We start from the raw sequence: 18,841 nt of genomic DNA, 5'->3' as shown, positions 1-18,841 counted from the left end.
TGGCCGCCTTTGGCAACAAAACCGCTCATAAGACGCGTTCTTAGTGGAATGTGAATTCAAATTAAGAGGAATCAATCAAAAACGACCCCTCTGCATACATCCCTTACCCTTGCTTTAGAGTTGAACGGTGATCAACATTATTATTTGCGATTTCTCGAGTTATAGTAGCCTATGTTTTCACAGGCAAAAACACGCCACGTGCTAAATGTTTCACAGTTAATGCGTTGTTGGCTGGCCAGTCGCGGATGGGAAATTGGCAAGCGCGCCAAAACAATGAGCATCAAGTGCATATACACAGCTTCATCTCTCGACACGTGTTTTCCGTTTTTTCGTGCAAAACCATGTGCCAAACCGAACATCCCTGGCCCATGGATGCTAATGGAAATTGGCAATCGGTTTTTGGAAACACTCGTGCAAATATGTAATGCTATTACGAGAAAAAAAAAACGAACCGATCGCTCCCCGCTTAGAAGTGTTACGGACCAGGGTGTCGGGGATTTACAGCGGGAAAATTTAAAACAAATTATTACCAGACACGTTTCGAAAACTCGAAGCTGCTGCCGCCCGATCCTTTGTGCGCAAACGTTGAATTTTCCCCCATGAGGCAGAAACGATTGCCTTGTGTGAGTCATAGTGTGAGTGTTGCTGAACACAGCTAAGTCCATTATGTGCATCAGTAAGACTCCCGTGGGGCCAGCAGTTGTTCCCTTCCATAAAGTCGGTTGTAAAAAGGTTGGGAAAATCCAGCCGTATCATAGCAGGTCTCTGCCGGGTTTGCGCGGGTCATACTGTGCCCGTACCGATTCCGTCAACCCTGCCGACCCAGAGGATCACTCCTCTACAGTGCGCTTGAACGTACTGAGAGCGGAGCTGCTTTTTCGAAACCGTTGAGCGAGAGAGCGGCCGGCTTCATGACGTGCTTCACAAACGGGCAATGGCAATGGAATGGAGGGGTAGGGGTAAGCCGGATTGAACCGATCGTGCCGTCTCTCGCCTGTACCCACTGTACGATCGTGTCTTATGATGAGTAGCGGGGGTAAGAAGGTGTACCATAAACGCATACACACTCACGTGCACGAATAAAGCCACCTAACAAACGGGGTGCGATAGAAGAATGGCTCAGCTACCTGTGTACACGTACCGCAGGTAAGGTAAGCTCAGCACCACTGGCCAGAGCCCCAGACAGAAGAGTCTACGCACTGGTGGCAAGCGGTGTACAGTACCTGTGTGTGCCCCTGTGTGGATCTGCGTTCTACTGCGGCCAGACGGAGACGGAGCACCTCGATCTCGGAAAAGCGCGTATCCTTCGGAGCGGGATCGGGCCGTCTAGACGGAGCCCGAGAGATCGAGCGATCTGCGAGTGTGTCACACCGTCTCTCACGCACCTGTAGCAGCAGCAGCAGCGACAGTGGTAGCAGTAGCAGCGACAAAATCTGTTTGCTCTCAGCTCAGAGATCTCGGCTCTCCGCAACGGGTCCGCTAATAGCCCTATATATCCTCGGTGCGGCATCGAACCGGACTCAATTAAACGTCCGATCCGCACACTACCCGGTCGAGCTGAAGCTGCTTGAAGCTGAGTGAGGCCGCTTAAAAGCAGCGCACTTGCGTGGTTCAGAACAAGAAACATAAAAGATAGATCGCGATTTTTTTTTGTTTTTTACGACCCCTGTCGCTTACGGATGTTTAGCGCGCGCAAACACCGTACTGGATAGGTTAGTAGTAGCAAAAAAAAAAAAGATCGTGTAACCAGTGACCAGGAGTGAAGTACCACGAAAAGTGTGCCTGTATATTGTTGCGGTTCTGCAAAATAGCCGTACCCGGAAGGAATCGAGTAAAATATGCAACAACAGTAAAAGATTCGAGAAAGTGTGAGCAAACGCGGACAACCCCAGTGTATGTGTGTGTGTGTCCCGTTGCCTCTATAGTTCTTCCGCAAAGTGAGTGTATATCCTTCGCATGCAAGTGTGTGTAAATGTGTATGTGTGTGTGATTTTGCACCAAAACTAAAGCGCACTTCAAAGTGAAGACGAAAACGAAACTACTCTAAAACACTATACCAGTGCACACATAGCACCAGGATATACACACGTGTTGAAAAAACCTCTTCAAAACAAAATGACGCCCAAACCAGAGGAAAGCATTCCGGTCGTGCACGTCGGCGACGAGCGGGAGCTGAACGAGCCGAGCCTAAACAACAGTGCCAGCCTGAGCAATCTAAGCGCTAACCTGAAGCTGAACGCCTTCATCAACAATGGCTTCGTGAGCGACTGTGCCCAGGCGGCGGAGAAGCAGCCCGGCAAGGATAATCACGAGGACGAGCTGCGCAAGGAGACAAAGAACAGCAACCAGCATGGTGTCGTGATGGTGGCCACCAATGGCGCCAGCACGGGGGCAGCAGTAGCCGAGAAACCGGTCGTAGACTTTGACGATCTGCTGCCACACGTGGGCGAGTTTGGCCGATATCAGAAGATACTGTTCCTGCTGATGATACCGTTCGCGTTCTTTGTGGCGTTCGTGTACTTTTCGCAAATTTTCATCACCCTCGTGCCGGAGGAGCACTGGTGCTACGTGCCGGAACTGCAGCACCTGTCCGTGGAAGAAAGGTACGTGTGCTTTAGCGTGTGTTTGTGAGTAGCAGTGGTAGTAGTAGTAGTAGTATTAGAGTACGTAGTTAGTAGTGGTTGCCTTGGTTAGTATCATGCTACGCCATCACGATGGTTCTTTGGTTCGATGAGTTCCATGGCTCAATCGTCCCCCGATCGAGGGTTTTAAGCACTCTTTTGAGTGTGTGTAAGTGAACTTTAAGCACTAATCGTGGTTCGGACGTCGTGTCGTCACAGCCAGCACACCCACATGTAAGGTTGTGCATACGACGGTGCCCTCTAAGTACGCGATCGCGGCAAGGTGTCCGCATATGATGCGCCTGCCTCGTCCGTTGTGTTTTGACCATAGCGTCGAAGCGTCTTTGAACTAAGCCCGCTAGAGCGTGGCCATACATACACACACACACGGACACTCTATTGTCGTTGGTGAGGTGAAGATTTGTTCACCGCGGTCGTTGGCGCGGATTGTGATCGACGGTAGAGAAGCAGCAGCAATGGCTCTGTCAAGGTTTTTTTGACGATGTGTTTGGGGTTTTCTTCTACAGCCGTTTTTTTTCTCTTAAACGAAACACATACAAAAACACAGCGATGCATCACGATCACCTGTTGCCATATGGTGTGTCGTTGCATGTTGGTGGGAAATATTAAAAAACAAACAACAAAAAACGCTTTCTATTGATTTCGATCGACCGAAGGATAACTGTGCACAGGCTGTGGCATACAGTTTGGACACAGATTACCTTTGTGACTTGTGCCTTTTCGGCTGGATGTACTTGCAAGTTCACACTGCATGGCCGCACTCTACATTGATCTTGCGGTTGGCGGTGTGAAATTCCAGCCTAAAGATCACGCTGCCTTCCGTGTACTGCTGCGACCTGCAAGCATGACTCAGTGCACTGGTGCATTACGCTCGACCGCAGACGAGAAGCACAAAACCCCTGCACACAATTTACTTCCTCATTCAGCGCCAAAGCAAGGTCTATTAAATGTAGCATTTTCTTTCAAGAATTAAATGCACTCATCGTGTGTGTGTGTGTGTGTGTGTGTTGCAATAGAAAAAACCTCCCTCCGCGTTGCAATGCTGCACAAACGGGGTGCATTGATTCCGTAGCTGGCGGCCGCTAAGTGCACTGTGCGCGGTACACCACACATGCCGGATCTCAGACACTTCCTTTTTTTTTGCTTTGCTTTGCTTCGCGCATTAGTAGCATCGCGTTTACTACAAATCATTGAGGCAGAGCTTGTGCCATTGACGTTTGCAATGCACAAACGGCACAAAGTACAACGTACGTAAAGCGGCGTGTTATGGACGTGTACTTACAAATAGCTGCAGCCCGTGCATAAAAGTTTTTGGATCGCTCGTTCAAGCGATTTGTATTTGTGTAACCCGCCGTGACATGGTACAGCATGTTTGTCATGCTTTCTGCCACCAGCAAAAAGCTTCTATTTTCAGTGTAACTTTGCTCGAATAACGTCAACTGGTTGCAACAGCCAAACGGCCACATTGACCCTGAAGTGTCAATATGTATGGGCAGATGAGCCCATAATTATTCGCAATTGTTTTGTGAGTACGCTTCTAGCTTCCAAAATCATACCCTCTTTACGCAATCTGCTTGGCCATGCCAAGTTTCCACTGGTATGCTTCATTTGAGCTGCGTGGTTCGATCGTTTAATTTTGCGCTCTCGAGCCATCTCGCTTAATTGCCGGTCCATCGGTCGCTCTATCGACACCCTCCCGGCGTGTGTGAGTGTGGTTATTGTTGTGTGCGATCAATTACTGATCGATTGATCCACGAAGCTCATCCACTTCCAAACAAACGCATTAAACGGCCATAGCAAAAAAAGAGCGCCACCAATCTCCAAAGCACGCGCGATGCACCTATTCGAAAAGTTTCAACTTCAACTTGACCCAAATTCGAGGTAACGCACCTTGCGCGACCGGCAAACGTGTTTTCCCCGCGTAGCCAAACCTGCGCAACCAGCTACCGTGTGTCTGCCTGCCTACTTGCTGGCTTGCTTAGCTTTGCGACAAACTGTGTGCTTGCGACCCAATGTGGCAAAAAATCGCAACGGATCACGCCAATTAAGCCTGCAGCAGAAATTGAAGTTCAAAGACGCACTACTCCGCGTCCGAGTGCGGGAAATAAGCAGCCGGACAACGCACACCCCACTTGCCATTCCCGTCAAGGTTTGAGCCGATTTCAAACAGAAAAGCGCGCTTCCACCTTTTGTGCCTCCGATAAGTGTCGAATCATCTCGGCTCTACATTTTTCCTTCAGATCGAGCGGGGACTGTTGTTCTGGTAGGTGTCAGCTTTTTTAAGGTCAAAATGGGCCTCTCGGACGTCTCAGTGCATCGTGTGCGCTCTGACAGGTGCGCATAATGTGCAGAAAAAAGGTGTTTTCCTTCTGTGCGAGAGGCTAATCAACCTCCTCCTTCCAAGAACTCAAAGCGCGAATTGCGTGCGCAGTTTTGATTGAAATACCGCACGCCCAGGTTAAGGCCGGAACGGGGTGGGCGAGCTGGTGTGTGATCGATCGTGAGTAATCGAATGCCGCCGCCCCGTTAGCAGGTTGCATGATACTATCGTGCTATATAGGTAAAAATGCTTAAGCTCATGCTGACCACTACTCCCGTGTCAAAACACGTTCGCTGCTAGTGCTGGCGGTGAAGCAGTGCACACACAGAAGGGGGCCGCCGCCGGTCCCCACCAGCAAACAAGATGGCCTCATTTATCTATGCTCGTTGTGAAATAGACATTTCGCAACGGCACACGGCGCAAGTAGCACCAACGATGACGACGGGTTTCGGGGAGGCAGTATTGGAAATCCCCTTGCACTGTGTGCAGTAACAGTACACGCTTTATTGTGAAATTGCACTGGAAATGCTGAAAACATTCAAGGACTTTTGGCACATGTCGTGATGAGCCTGTGGACGGTGTACAAGTACCAAGTGCACTTGTGCACTGCTACTGGCAAGAAGAAACATCAAGAGTCCTTAACGAAAAACGGTCCACACACACATGATATTGGCAAGCTAATCGAGTTGTTCTGATCTACAATTCAGGCCTAATCCTTGCAAGCAATCGAACGCCACCGCAGCTGCATTAATTGAGTTTATGTTGCAGCGCAAACATGGGCAGTGGGCCTCCGCCTTCGGCCATTGTTGTTAGCACACATGGTTGCACCGGGCGTCTTGCGGCTTGCGCACGCCGCCCGAGCGCACCAACCGCGCCTCGTGATGAAAACGGATGAGCTTGTAGTGATCGGGTAGAATACGGCTACAAAAATTGAGAACGGCTCTTGACGTATGCCCTCCTCCCCCCCCCCCCCCCGCAGAGGGGCCTTGAGGGTACTGCAATTAAGCTGTGCTGCACAGTGGCAGCACTCCTCCTCCCATGCAGCAGCACACGTGAATGTTGGCAATGTGCAGAACTTGCCGCGCATTGCATTGGCGCGTGCTCGTGGCGCTTTGGCGCTGTGTTGTATGTTTTTTTTATGGAGTAGAAAAACCGGCCACACCGCGCGTGGAAATCCGGACCATTGTCAGGTGTATATGTGTGTGTGTGTGTGTGTGTTTGCTTTGAGGGTCATGCCACGCGCCACACTTAAGCTCACGGTGCGAGGGGAGAGGGCTATACCCCAGCTACACTCGAGTGAAAGTCCGAGGTGAGTAAGTCAAGCCAAGTGCAGGCACAAACCTACCTCTAGAACTACTTCTACCGGGCGACCCCACCTGGTATTGGTGAGGAGGAGAAGGGGCAATTTACTGTAATCAAACATGTGTTACACATTGGGTGTGACATAACGTGTGTGTGTGTCTGTGTTGTTCATGGAATTCCGCACCACACTAGGAAGTTCAAGCGTTGTCCAACGACCTATTTATCTAGCGCGGCCCCACACCAAGTGTCATGGTCGGTCACGTGGTAAAGGGTATTTGGGGCGAATGGCTCTCTATCACTGCTGCTGCCGCTAGGAAGTGGTTCCAAATTGTGTCTTTTAAAAACGGTTTGACAACCACCCGTCCGATGCGGCGATGCCGTAATACAGAACACCAAACCCATCCAAGCGGGAGATCCATTAATCGGGGCACCACCAGTAGCAATCTAGATAAGGAATGGGGAAGCCCCATTTCGTACGTCAACCCCGGCGCTCGTCCCGGAAATGAAGACAGGAAGCAGAACGACCGAAATTGGTAGTAGAGCGGTAAAGGTACGGAAGGATCGTTTCGATCGATGGTAACCATATGTGCTGTCAATGTGCGATGCAATATCGCGCCTCCGTAACTACGTAACTTTTTTGTTTTCGTCCGCTGTGTACCACGCGGGGTATTACGTGTTCAAAAAACAAACCAATCCTTTATATGTCCGTTCCGTTACGGCTTTTATGACGCACTGACGTCATTGCTAAACCGTCGTGCCAGCCCCATGATGTGGTACAATTGCAGGATCCGTCCGCAGGAAACATCCGGGATGGTTGGCTTGCGTCAGAAGCAACAAAATCGTGCCCAAGTTGATTTGCAAAGGACACACGCGTGGAAGGAGCGCACCCTTGCACTTGATTGATAGACGGGTGAGATGATGGTTTAGATTCGTGAAGTTCGTGAGTTGCTTCAACATCCCGAGGTCAGCCAATGGATGTGTCTCCTTCAAAGCCTTTTGGCAAACGGGAAGCTTCTGAGAAGGAAGATTAGTTTACTTTCCATCTGTTATGTACAGGGAGAATGTAAATTAGTATAATTTATGGCAAATGCAGAAACAGACATGTTTATTGATTGTTTTATTCGATCAACATAAAACCAAACATTAAAATTGTTTGTTTTGGCTTCGACTTTATTCAAAACTGATGTCAACTGGATGGAATTTCTAGAACTGTCGTAATTCAATCGGATATTCATGCTGTTGGCATAAATATCGTCAACAGCGAAAGGATCGCGCTAAGGGAGAGACAACACCCGACCCACCCCAAACGAAACTTAAACAAAACAACTTCAGACACACACAACCGAGAGAAAAAAAACGCCACCCAGTCGCAAATTGAAGGTGTTTTTTTAATGCCTGTCACCAAACAAGTCATCGTGTGCGGCGGGTGGGGAAGTGTTTTTGGCAATATAAAACCGCTTGAGAGGTGCCGGTCGCGGACAAACGCGTCATCGCGACATTGGACAGCTTCCAAAAAAGTTGTCCGAAATCATGCAAATCGCTTGAATCCCTTGAAACGAAAAAGCGCAAACAGACACACAATTGAAACAATCGATAACCCCCCGTCAAGGCGGATAATCTGGTAGATCTGGTCCACCTTTGCCGCTGTGGGTGATAAATGATTCAAGTCTAGCAGACTGCATTGACATATCGCAAGGTGTCGAAAGAATTGTTCTATGATACCACGCTCCTAAATAGAAGCGTGCACCTTAATTAGCTAAGATAGGGGTGAAAAAAGTCTAAACGCTCAACTCACCTCACTTCTCCTTCCGCTTACAAAGGAACACAACGCGCCAGAACACGCTGGACAAAAACGCACGCAATACAGATGCGGAAATAGAGCCACAGAGCAACAACAACAGCAAAACAACGCTGACCGCAACCAACTACCACCTGCCTAATGGTTTGACCATAGCCGTGAAAAAGGGCTTCCCTTTCAATGCTGTTCCGCTGGCTGTGGTGCGTTCGCTGGCCGATGCTGTTGTTTAATAAACCTTGAAATTCGATTAAAAAATTCATTCCTCTTAGACGTGCGTCTCCGCGTCCGGGTGCCGTGGCAAGAAAACAAGAGAACACACACACACAGGCCGGTAGAACGGTTTGTCTTTCGCGTGAAACGAATCGTTTGTCTTCGGAAGTGCGGTGTCCATGGTCCAGAACTAGTAGACTTCAGCAGAAGTTATTGTTTAATTCAATTTCCGTCTACAATGTGTCAATGAGTTCTTGATTAAGGGCGATTGAAGAATGGTTTGGTCAAACTACGCAGACAGGTGTTTGGCGTTTTTGGGACGCCGTATAGAGGATCATATCTTGAACACGATCACGATTCTGTACATGATCTTGACAGCTAGCGAGAGGGGCATTGGAGTAAATATTGATAACTTTTTTCAATAATCACGGGCCCGCATTTGTTTGCTATAGGCGATCTTTAGTCACGAATTTAGATAATTTGACAATCAGGTTTTTTTTTCACTTCTAGAACCAGATATCTGAGCTGAGACTATAAAAACTGGTTAATTGAGAGAGGACCATGCCTTTAATTTATGCTGCCCTGTCAATCTTAACTTTCAGCAAAATACATTTGTCATGACGGACTTCCTGACTTCCTTTGCCCGTTCCGAATGTCTTCCTCTTAACTCCAGCAATGAAGGATTAGCCAAAAGTTGCCAAAAAAACACAAACAGAGTCATTGTGTTGCTAAACCTGTTTAACGGCTTACAGTATTCTCGCACATTCCGCGGCACCTTTTTTTACAGCTTTTGCTTCGCGACCAGGTCTGTACGGGTTTTCATAAATAATAGCCTTTTTAGCTCTGCAGTCAAATGAGCGACACGGAGACATTAATTATCCGACGCTAATAAACGCCCGTTGTTGCTAACCAACCCAAAACCCGCAGCTACTTTATAACCTCAATAAGCAATCCATCTGACCGGGCGGTTTGGTGGTTAGCTGAAGGAGGCGCTCTCTAATGGTTTCTCGGTTGCCCTGGGTCCTGCTGCGCCAGTTCCGCCAGTTTGAACTTCCGGGTACTGGGCTTACAGTTCAATTCCACTGTTTGCCTTCGCACTGCAAGAAGTCGTGGTAAAACGGAACTTGGCCCCTTTGCCGACGAAACGGTGGTTGATTCGAAATTGATTCTACGGTGGTTTCAGGGGAGGTGGAGGCCTTTGGGCTGCCAGATCGTAACTCTGAAGCTAACAACAAGCTACTCGCTGTAGATCGTGAAAAATAATCAATCGAAATGGAATTTGCAACAGCACATAGGGTCTGACATGAAAAAAAAAAAACAACCAAACAAGAACCACGATAGCCAGAAAGGATCAAATTACTATCATTTGTGTTTTTGCCTTCTCATCGATTCTTGACAGCAGCGTCTGTTGTTTTGCTGTTGTGTTCTAATAATAAATCTTGTACCGATTTGCAAAAGCAACAAATATTAGCTTCAACACACACACACGTGCCAGAGATAACTCTCATTCCTGCTCATTCCAATTATCTCCTGGAACCACCTCAACGGTTCATTGGCTGGGCTCGCGAGTGAAGGGAAACCAAATCCCGGGAGCCAGCTCGGGTACCTAGTAGGAGCAATGACTTTCGTAGCATCTCAAGGATGCACAAGCATAGCAAACGATCGCCTTTTTCTTTGTTCCGTGTCTGCTGGACTGCTCATCAGTGTGCTAGAAGAAGCGAACGATTCTGTTTTTTTACCTTATTTTTCACATGATCTTCATCTTCGCACGAATGGAGGTTGCTGATCCTCAATGCCTAACTATCGTGTACACATAGAAACTGCCACCAGCCACCACAACGACAACAAGATTGTGTGACTGGTGGCTGTAAACGTGAGCAGAGTAATTCCCCGTCCAACGATAGCCATCCTTGTTTGTTAACAACTTGCCTTTCCTTTGCCTCTTTCCCTTTCAACTCCAGACGAGCATTAGCCATTCCCGTGGACGAGTCGTACGGAGCGGAGCTGGACGCTGGTGTGGTCGGCGATGGAAGCCCACCGATCAGCTACAGCAAGTGTACGATGTATGCCGTTAACTTCACCGAGGTGCTCGCCAACAACATACGCAAAGCGGATCCGTCCTGGCCGACGCAACCCTGCCGGCACGGCTGGGAGTACAACTTTACGGACGTACCGTATCAAACCGCAGCAACGGATGTAAGTAAACGAGCGGAAAGCGGGCGACAATGGAATCCGCCTTTTCCAGTAGTGTGAACTTATTAATGGGATCTTTCTTTCGTTGCACACAGTTCGAATGGGTCTGCGATCATGCCTATCTGCCGACGTTGGCTCAGTCCATCTTCTTCCTGGGCGCGATCGTCGGTGGCCTGCTGTTCGGCTGGATTGCGGATCGCTACGGGCGCATTCCCGCCCTAGCCGGGTGCAATCTCATCGGCTTTGCGGCCGGTGTCGCTACCGCATTCGTCGGCAACTTCTGGCAGTTCAGCTTGTGCCGGTTTCTGGTCGGATTTGCCTTCGACAACTGCTTCACCATGATGTACATTTTAGGTAAGGACTTACATCCGAACACACATTTATCATTTTATATGCTTATAATTTCAATTTATAAGCCACATGTGATGGCCCAGATACAATTCTAATACACACAATCCTTGCCTAGAACCAGAGACAGACAAATGGGGTTTTTGCTGTCCGAACTAATTCTAACCCTTCATTCGCAAACCAACGCATGGTCGCGTGTGAGAATGACTGACAGTGGCCGGCACATGCATGCACAGTTTGCACCATTGATGCGACCTTATTAAACGTATTTAATGCCTTCCCCAGCCAGCAAACCCCACCAAAGGCTCATCCGCACCGCTCGATTCCTCGGGCAGCAGGTTGGTGAGCGAAGGTGATTGCCTTGGAATGGGAAGGATTTATGGTGCCGTGTACTACAAGCCTTCTATCGGTGCTTGGTGCTAGAATGCATACAAATATAGACTAGGTAATGTGGCATCGGTTACCCACATAGTTCATGAAGAATGTAACTCTTACTACAAGTAGCACGAGAGCACAAAATGTCGCGATTTCATTAAGATACCCAAAGGAACCTCAACAACTCGCACCAATTAGCACACTTAGCACGTGCTACAGCACGTTCATTCGATTAGATCAAGCCCACCACAGATAAGCGATAACCGTAACTACATAAGTTAATCGTGTCACAGAATGCGTTCGGCAGCGTGTACTTAACCCGATTCCATCTCGATCACTTGTCGGTTGGCCGGTACCGATCGTGCTGTTGAGCAATTAATTACACCACAGGTTAGTAATTTAACACTACTGCAATCGTCCGATAAGAGATCAAAATCGTGCATGGTTTTTGATTGTAATGCTGCTGCTGCTGCTGGCCGGCATTACGATCGCGTGGAATTGCTAATGAATGTGGGTGATAAATTCAGCACCGGCAGACAATCCGTTTAGCTTAAACGTAACGATAACCTAATAGACCATTTGTGAAGTCGGGACGGGAAACTTATTGCTGCCTTCCGTGCGCAGGTGCACCCAGCTATTTGACCACCAGCAAGTAATAAATATTCTCTCAACCGTTTTGTCGCTTTTTAAACGGGTTGTTTAATGCATACTCCATGTGCAATTAGAAGGGCTATTTTTCGTGTCTCCAGCCTAGGTTGGGGGATTTTCACACCAACTGGCCGGATTTATGATAACGGCAAGCAACAATCAAAGGTCACCGTTAAACCGACAAATTGAGTTAATATTTTACCGTAGGCAACGTTCTCTACCGCCAGACCGTTAATGATGGTAATGAACGAGAATAAAAAAAAAAAGATTTTATGCGACGATTATAACTGCACGACAGGCCCTTCCGTTCGCTCTGTTCGCAATTCGTCCGAGTGAGAACACAAAGAAAATGCAATGTGCAAAACACTTTTATTTGCGAAAGGTTCCATGGCGTCGTGTTTAAATGCGTATGACTTCATCGTACGGCGAGAGATAAGGTGACGATAATTACAATGCCTAGAATGGGTCCAACAAAATGCATTCTCATGAAGCTTTTTTTATGAAGCCTCCCATATGAGCTGCGAATAGTTCTTGACAGAATCTGTGGGCCTGTTACTGTCGATCAATGGAAGTTACGCTCGCAACGTAATAGTCACGATTGTATAATCGCTACGCTGGATCAGTTTATGATGTCCTTATTAACCTCACCACTTGATTCAGCCTCTCTACCACGTTTCATACATTGCTGTAGACGAGATCTAGACCTTGCGGGTTGGTCGATTTCCGGTGCTTATGCGACCAGCAACTTCGACCTCTTCCAAGTGTTTTGGCTCCGGCATGTCTCTCCGAACGCACACGTCAACACGGGCTGCGGTCACTAACCTAGCACCGTGCACCAAGTTCAAGTACGTTCAGACAACGGTTACATATGGCCCAGTTAAGGAATGTCAACGCCGTGCAACTTACCATCTGGCAAGGCCATCGGCTAGCAAGTTTGCGCTCAGGCTTTTCGGGCTCCGAAAAGTGATTTCCTTCTGAAGCGGGGATCAAAGTGAAGGTCACAAACCACCAAACATGGTGACTTCATTCATTAAGACTCTACTGGTCGGCTTGCTTTATGGAGCCCCTTGGGGCACGGAAAGGCTTCCCGTGATGTAAAGGGCCCACAGATCCCTCTCATTGATCAATAACTTGTTCAAAATGTATAGTTCGCTCACCTCATACAACGATCACTGGTTTCGATCAGCGAAGTTTTTCCAGCACCATTGTGCTAGAGCTCCTGCACACAAGAAGCTGATTTTCGTTCCGGTTTTATGATTTCCGCTCCATTTTCGAATGTGAATGTTGCGGTGACCGCGAATTTTTTAAAACACTCAAACCACCACCAGTGCCGCCGTTTCGGATCCGTTCAAGGCCGTCCACGCTTGATGGCCATGTGTGTGTGTGTGTGTGGACAACTCCAACCAGTAGCCTCCAGCGTGAGCCAAGTGCAAAACTGTGAGCGAGCTTAACACATAGGAGACGTGGATGCTCATAAAGTACTTCCAAGCCTAGCTTCTTCGATTGAGGCGCCCTCATATACCTGGAGAGGTGATTTTCGGCCACTTAATGGTCATTTAAATGTTTCGCGTTTTTCTCCTCCATCCATTTTCCTTTCACTATTATGCCTCTCTCACACAGACACACACCTCGTCTGGCACCTCGGCGGTGGCACCGGTGTAGTCCAATTCTTGAAAGATCCTACTATTCGGTTCACTATCAAGGGGAGGTGAAATACCAACATGTTATATGAAACTGTTGCGATATGCTGCAGCTGACAGTTAAATTCTTGCTCCCCGCCCGAAGGCCACCAAACAAACGTACACTCCGACAGCTCCGAAGTGAAAGACAAAGAACATCCCGCAACGACCAGCTTGGCGAACGTTCAACGCGAAGGACCATTCTAATTTATGATAAATGGATGGAAGGGTGCTGGGCCGGTTGCAAAAACGAAAAAGAAATTCAAACAGAATGTTCCGCATAGTTTAATGTGCTGTGGTCTCCTCCGTTACAGTGCGACACACCTTCGGACGGGGTTCACAGGGACGATAAAATCAGAACGAAGGCTCGACAGAATTTGTCGTAAATTTGTGTTCCATTCTAGAGCGATTTTGCGTGTACTCCGTTAATGGTGTCATTATTGATCAAGATCGTCTACACAGCAGGGAGCGAACGAATGTCCTTGTCATGCCTCTCACTGCCTGCCACGCTAATGGGTATTAGGATCCAGTGCTCAATTTATAGCACTCGTTGCGTACACTGCCTGTTGCACAGGATCCACAAGCCGTTGGCTCCAAGATCCATATCCGACCGCATCTTTGCAGCAGAGTTCCAATCATCAGTCTCATTCGCGATGTCAAACTGTGCACAACCAGTACGCTGTTGTTGATTGAGGTCATTTGTAAATATTGCCGCTAGGCAACAGTGCCACAGCCTGACATCCATAATTTGCTGCCTCAGTTACAAACGTGCGTTCGAATTGGCAATTTAACATAAAACCAGCTCCATGATTATTAAACACCAACCCGTCCCCGGGTTGGGAATTACAATGTCTAGCTCCAATACACCGAGTACGTGGAATGCCATAACTAGTTATTATCGTGATGATCCACTACTATCCATCAGCAACAGGTGTGCAGTTCCGGATGACCGTATATGCATAATCCCCACTGTCTCACCCTCCCGCTAGCGCCACTGTGCTGGTTACTAATTCTAATGGTGTTGTTCTTGCTCCAATTAGCATACCGTCTGGGCATCATCACTACCCACCCTCAGCCACCCATTCGAAGTAAACACTTCGTAAGTCCCCCGCAGGTCCCGTTTACACCGAATCGTAATGCATTCGTCCGTCGGTTCGAGTTATTAACACTGAATGGACATTTGAGTGTAAAAAAAGGCAACAAAAAAGCCGATCCGTACAAATCACAAGTTCGACCTTCGAACGAATGATGTGACAGAATAAATAAACATGTTAATTGATGGAGCAGTGCGTGTGGTGCAAGTGTGCAAAATAGCACCCGCATTTCCTTACAGGGTTTCCCACGATTTATTGGTTGGTTCCCATCAATTTTTGGTGGGTTCCCATATTTTTTTGGTGCGTTCCCACGATTTTTTGGTCGTTTCCCAGAATTTGTTGGTCCAATTGTATTGATATCCAATTGGAAAATACCAATAAAATATGGGAACGAACCAAAAATCTATAGGATACGACCAAAAAATCGTGGGAACGCACCAATAAATCATGGGAACTGACCAATAAATCGTGGGAAACCCTGTAACACAATCACTACTGCCCACGCCAACTACGAGGGAACTGGAGGGCGGCATGGCGTGACCGTAGAGCCAAGACAACCCTCTAGCAGCAACAGCAGCAGCAAACGCTGAGGAGGAGGTGTTTGACACTAAAAATGCTAAACAACGACGACTGTTGCTGGCGGCAAAGAGAGTTGCGAGATTAGTAACGCCTTCGCTGATAGTAATGCAGTGTTCCTCCCTCGGGCGGATGGATGATGGATATTCATTTGTCCAGATGTGGTTCCACAGAGTTAAACAGGTTACACCTGTTGCCCTGCATCAATCATACGCTGCTTTTTAAACGATCAACTGTGCGAAGCCGTCCTATGAATATTTCATGTGCTCAGTTTGTCATAAATGTCGATGATTAAATTTGTCAGCCAGAGCAAATATCAGTAGGAAATGTTCACTAGCTTTTATTAGCCAGCTATAGGTCACAGTCTAATGAGCATTTCATTAGGCTTTACGTGGATTTCCGTATCTAGCAAATGTGTTGGCAAACTTTTGCAAGCAGCAATTAAAATAACACACTTTCCAATATCATTTATCTCCCGCTACAGTTCTGGAATACGTTGGCCCGAAATGGCGCACCTTTGTCGCCAACATGTCGATCGCACTGTTCTTCACCACCGCCTCCTGCGCACTGCCCTGGATTGCGTACTATCTGGCAGACTGGAAAACGTTCGCCATTGTCACATCGGCACCGCTTGCTTTGGCCATCCTTACCCCGTTGGTGGTACCGGAATCGGCAAGGTAAGCACACCGTTATTCCCTTTCCCCTGAGCTTGGTTTTAATGTAACACCCTCTTTCGCACCCCCCTCTAGATGGCTCGTTTCGCAGGGTAAGATTGACAAAGCCATCGGAATCCTGAAGAAGTTTGAAACGATCAACAAGAAGACGATCGATGCCAAGGTGTATCAGGAGTTCAGTGACAGCTGCGTGCGGCTTCAGGAGGAAGAGGCTGCTAATAGCAACTACTCCGTACTGGATCTGTTCAAGACGCCACGGCTGCGCAACATCACCATCCTGCTGATCGTCATCTGGATGGCCATCTCGCTCGTGTTCGATGGCCACGTGCGAAACGTCGGCTCGCTGGGACTCGATCTCTTCTTCACGTTCACGGTCGCTGCCGCCACCGAGCTGCCGGCCGATACCTTCCTCACTCTGACGCTGGATCGTTGGGGACGGCGATGGTTGGCCTGCGGCACGATGGTCGCCAGCGGGTTGTTCAGTCTGTTCGCCACCATGGTACCGATGGGTAAGTGTTCTGCCGTTCTCGCAGCACGAAACTTGTTCCCCCTGATCCATTCCTAAACTCCATGCTCTCTTTTTCTCCTACCCTCCTCAGGTGCCTACTCAGCAACGTTGGCGATTTTGGGACGCTTCAGTGTGAACATTTCGTACAACATTGGGCTACAGTACGCGGCCGAGCTGCTGCCGACCGTCGTCCGGGCGCAGGGCGTCGCGTTCATCCACATCATGGGCTACGTCGCGAGCATTGTGGCACCGTTCGTCGTCTATCTGGCCAACATCTCGCCCTCCCTGCCGCTGATAGTGCTGGGCATTTTGGGTATCTTCGGGGGACTGCTGTCCCTGCTGCTGCCCGAAACACTTGGACACGACCTGCCGCAAACTCTTGCCGATGGTGAAGAATTCGGACGAGGGCAAAAGATCTGGGACTTCCCCTGTCTCACGAAGTAAGTACTGCCTGGCCGGCCTGCTGCTCGCAAGAAGCGGAGTGCTAATGTTGGTCTGTTTTCCCCTTTGCAGGAAAGTGGATGACGACGATATCTGCGACGATCTGCCCGTGGAGCGATTTACCCGCGCCACGTCCAAGACCTCGATCGGAGCGTCCCTGCGGGCATCGACCCGTGGTGAGCTGCGTTCGAGCATGCTCAACCGTTCGATACGTTCGCGCGTATCGGTCCGCTCGCTGGCCCAATGCAAGGAGGAACAGATTTCGGGCGGCGTGTAGAACCCGCTTCCAAACGGCTACCGTCCTATCGGTAGCACGGGTAGCGGAAAGTGCACGGAAAAGTGCATACGCTCCGTTTGTGGGCAGCGTGCACCAACGGTTCCATTCTAAAATGTGTAGGATTTTTTTGTTCTGCTTCAGTTTAATTTGTGTTTTGTTTTAAAAGCGTCAGTGCGTTGTGGTACAATTCTAGTCAACCGTATCGGATGATTTTCAGAGAGAGGTAACACACACTTGACATAATTAAGTTTTACGCGCTGGGTCATCGGTTAGAGAACGGAGGTGCTGCCCGGTGAAAAGGCGCACAAACAACACCGCATGCCGACGCATACGCGACCAGGAGCGGCAAAGTAGAAATGCGTGCAACAGTTCCTAATACCAGGATATCGAAAATTCACGCAAAAGCACAACGCCATAAGAAAGCAAACGGAGTGGCCAAAATCGATGCATCGAAAAGTATTATCCTTCGAAGCTGCAGCTACAGTGGCAGCATAATCGAAGAACTATGTGTTTGCTGATTTGTGCAGTGCTTAGGAGCGTATGGTGTAACGCGTCCCAGCAGCATCTCCATACGGCGTAAGCGGGGGTGGTAGGAAGCCGTTTCAGTAAACGCAAAAGTATTACGAGTTCCCCTTTTTTTTGGTATAGCGAGTTCGCGAACGCTATTGTATTTAACACGAATAGGAGTACTCACTATCGCTAGGGAATTGAAGCTAATTTATGAGCCAGATTTACGTTAGGATTAATCCAGGATATTAGGGAAGCATCAGGTATGGAAAATGGGTTAGTTGTAAGGCTGTTGGATCCAACAGCAAACTAATCCTTGCCGAATTCGCAAGGACAGTAGACGTATAGTAAGGCAGTGTAGCTACACAAAAAGGCATGCGAAACAGATGACTTAGGATATATTAGGGAAGGAAGGAAAAGAGATTTCAATTCAGCAAAAGCAAAGACGCGCAGGAAGAAGAGCGCACAGTGTACTAACGAGACACACAGGCAGGCATATTGCAACGTTACGAAAAGTTTTATTTATTCGCCTAATCCTTACCAAACAGTCGTAACAGTTCGAAGCGTGTGCAGGACACGTACCGAAAGTGGGACGGCTTTTTATGTGATACGGAGGACTTTTGGGATGAGAGAAGACATGGTTGTGACGGTTAAAATTGTTGTAATTTATCCAATGTAATCTCACCGTATCAAGAAAATACAATTACTCAAGCAAAAAGAACATTTATTTGGTGTTATTAGTTTTTTTTTATAAATTGGTGTTCAAACACAAAACTATTGCAAAAGTAAAACGAATATCCCTTTTTATGAGTTATTGGTATAACAAGCAAATCAAAATGTTATTATAATACTATTTAAAAGACAGCATTCATAACAGGAAAGGGTAAAATTATTGTTAATCGGGAAAGGTCCGTCTAACGCGAGATCATTACATTCACCAATGATCCAATAGTTGTATGATGAATTTCTACAAGCTTCAACAAGCTAAGTAACATTTTAACCTGACTCTTTACAAAACACACAAAATCAATGAGAAAATTTTGTATTTTCAGCATTAAATTTTACTCGATGATCTAACCGATCTTCTAAACTGATTTATTTTTAATCATAAATTACATGAGCAATGCATTCGAAAGAAACACCTAACTAGGTAGCTTTTAGATCAATCAACTTGGTACATACAGTTTATTATTCAAAGTTCAATAAATAATAATCAAGTTCAATAGATTACTCCAAATATCATATTGAA

General features: G+C 47.7%; 1 protein-coding gene across 1 annotated transcript; it reads left to right on the top strand.

Annotated features, from left to right (window-relative positions):
• The first annotated feature begins 1,245 nt into the window (after nucleotides 1-1,245).
• On the top strand, nucleotides 1,246-18,315 carry LOC120898040 (carcinine transporter). Its single transcript, XM_040303359.1, has 7 exons — nucleotides 1,246-2,603; nucleotides 10,234-10,468; nucleotides 10,561-10,819; nucleotides 15,670-15,862; nucleotides 15,935-16,368; nucleotides 16,459-16,807; nucleotides 16,881-18,315. The coding sequence occupies exons 1-7, from the start codon at nucleotides 2,116-2,118 to the stop codon at nucleotides 17,083-17,085; spliced, it is 2,163 nt and encodes a 720-aa protein (XP_040159293.1). The 5' UTR covers nucleotides 1,246-2,115; the 3' UTR covers nucleotides 17,086-18,315.
• The last annotated feature ends 526 nt before the right edge of the window (nucleotides 18,316-18,841 follow it).

Source organism: Anopheles arabiensis, chromosome 2 (assembly GCF_016920715.1).
Source record: "Anopheles arabiensis isolate DONGOLA chromosome 2, AaraD3, whole genome shotgun sequence".
Classification (NCBI taxonomy): Eukaryota; Metazoa; Arthropoda; class Insecta; order Diptera; family Culicidae; genus Anopheles; species Anopheles arabiensis.
The sequence above is the reverse complement of the archived record's forward strand: the minus strand, read 5'-3'. Positions and strand labels throughout refer to the sequence as shown.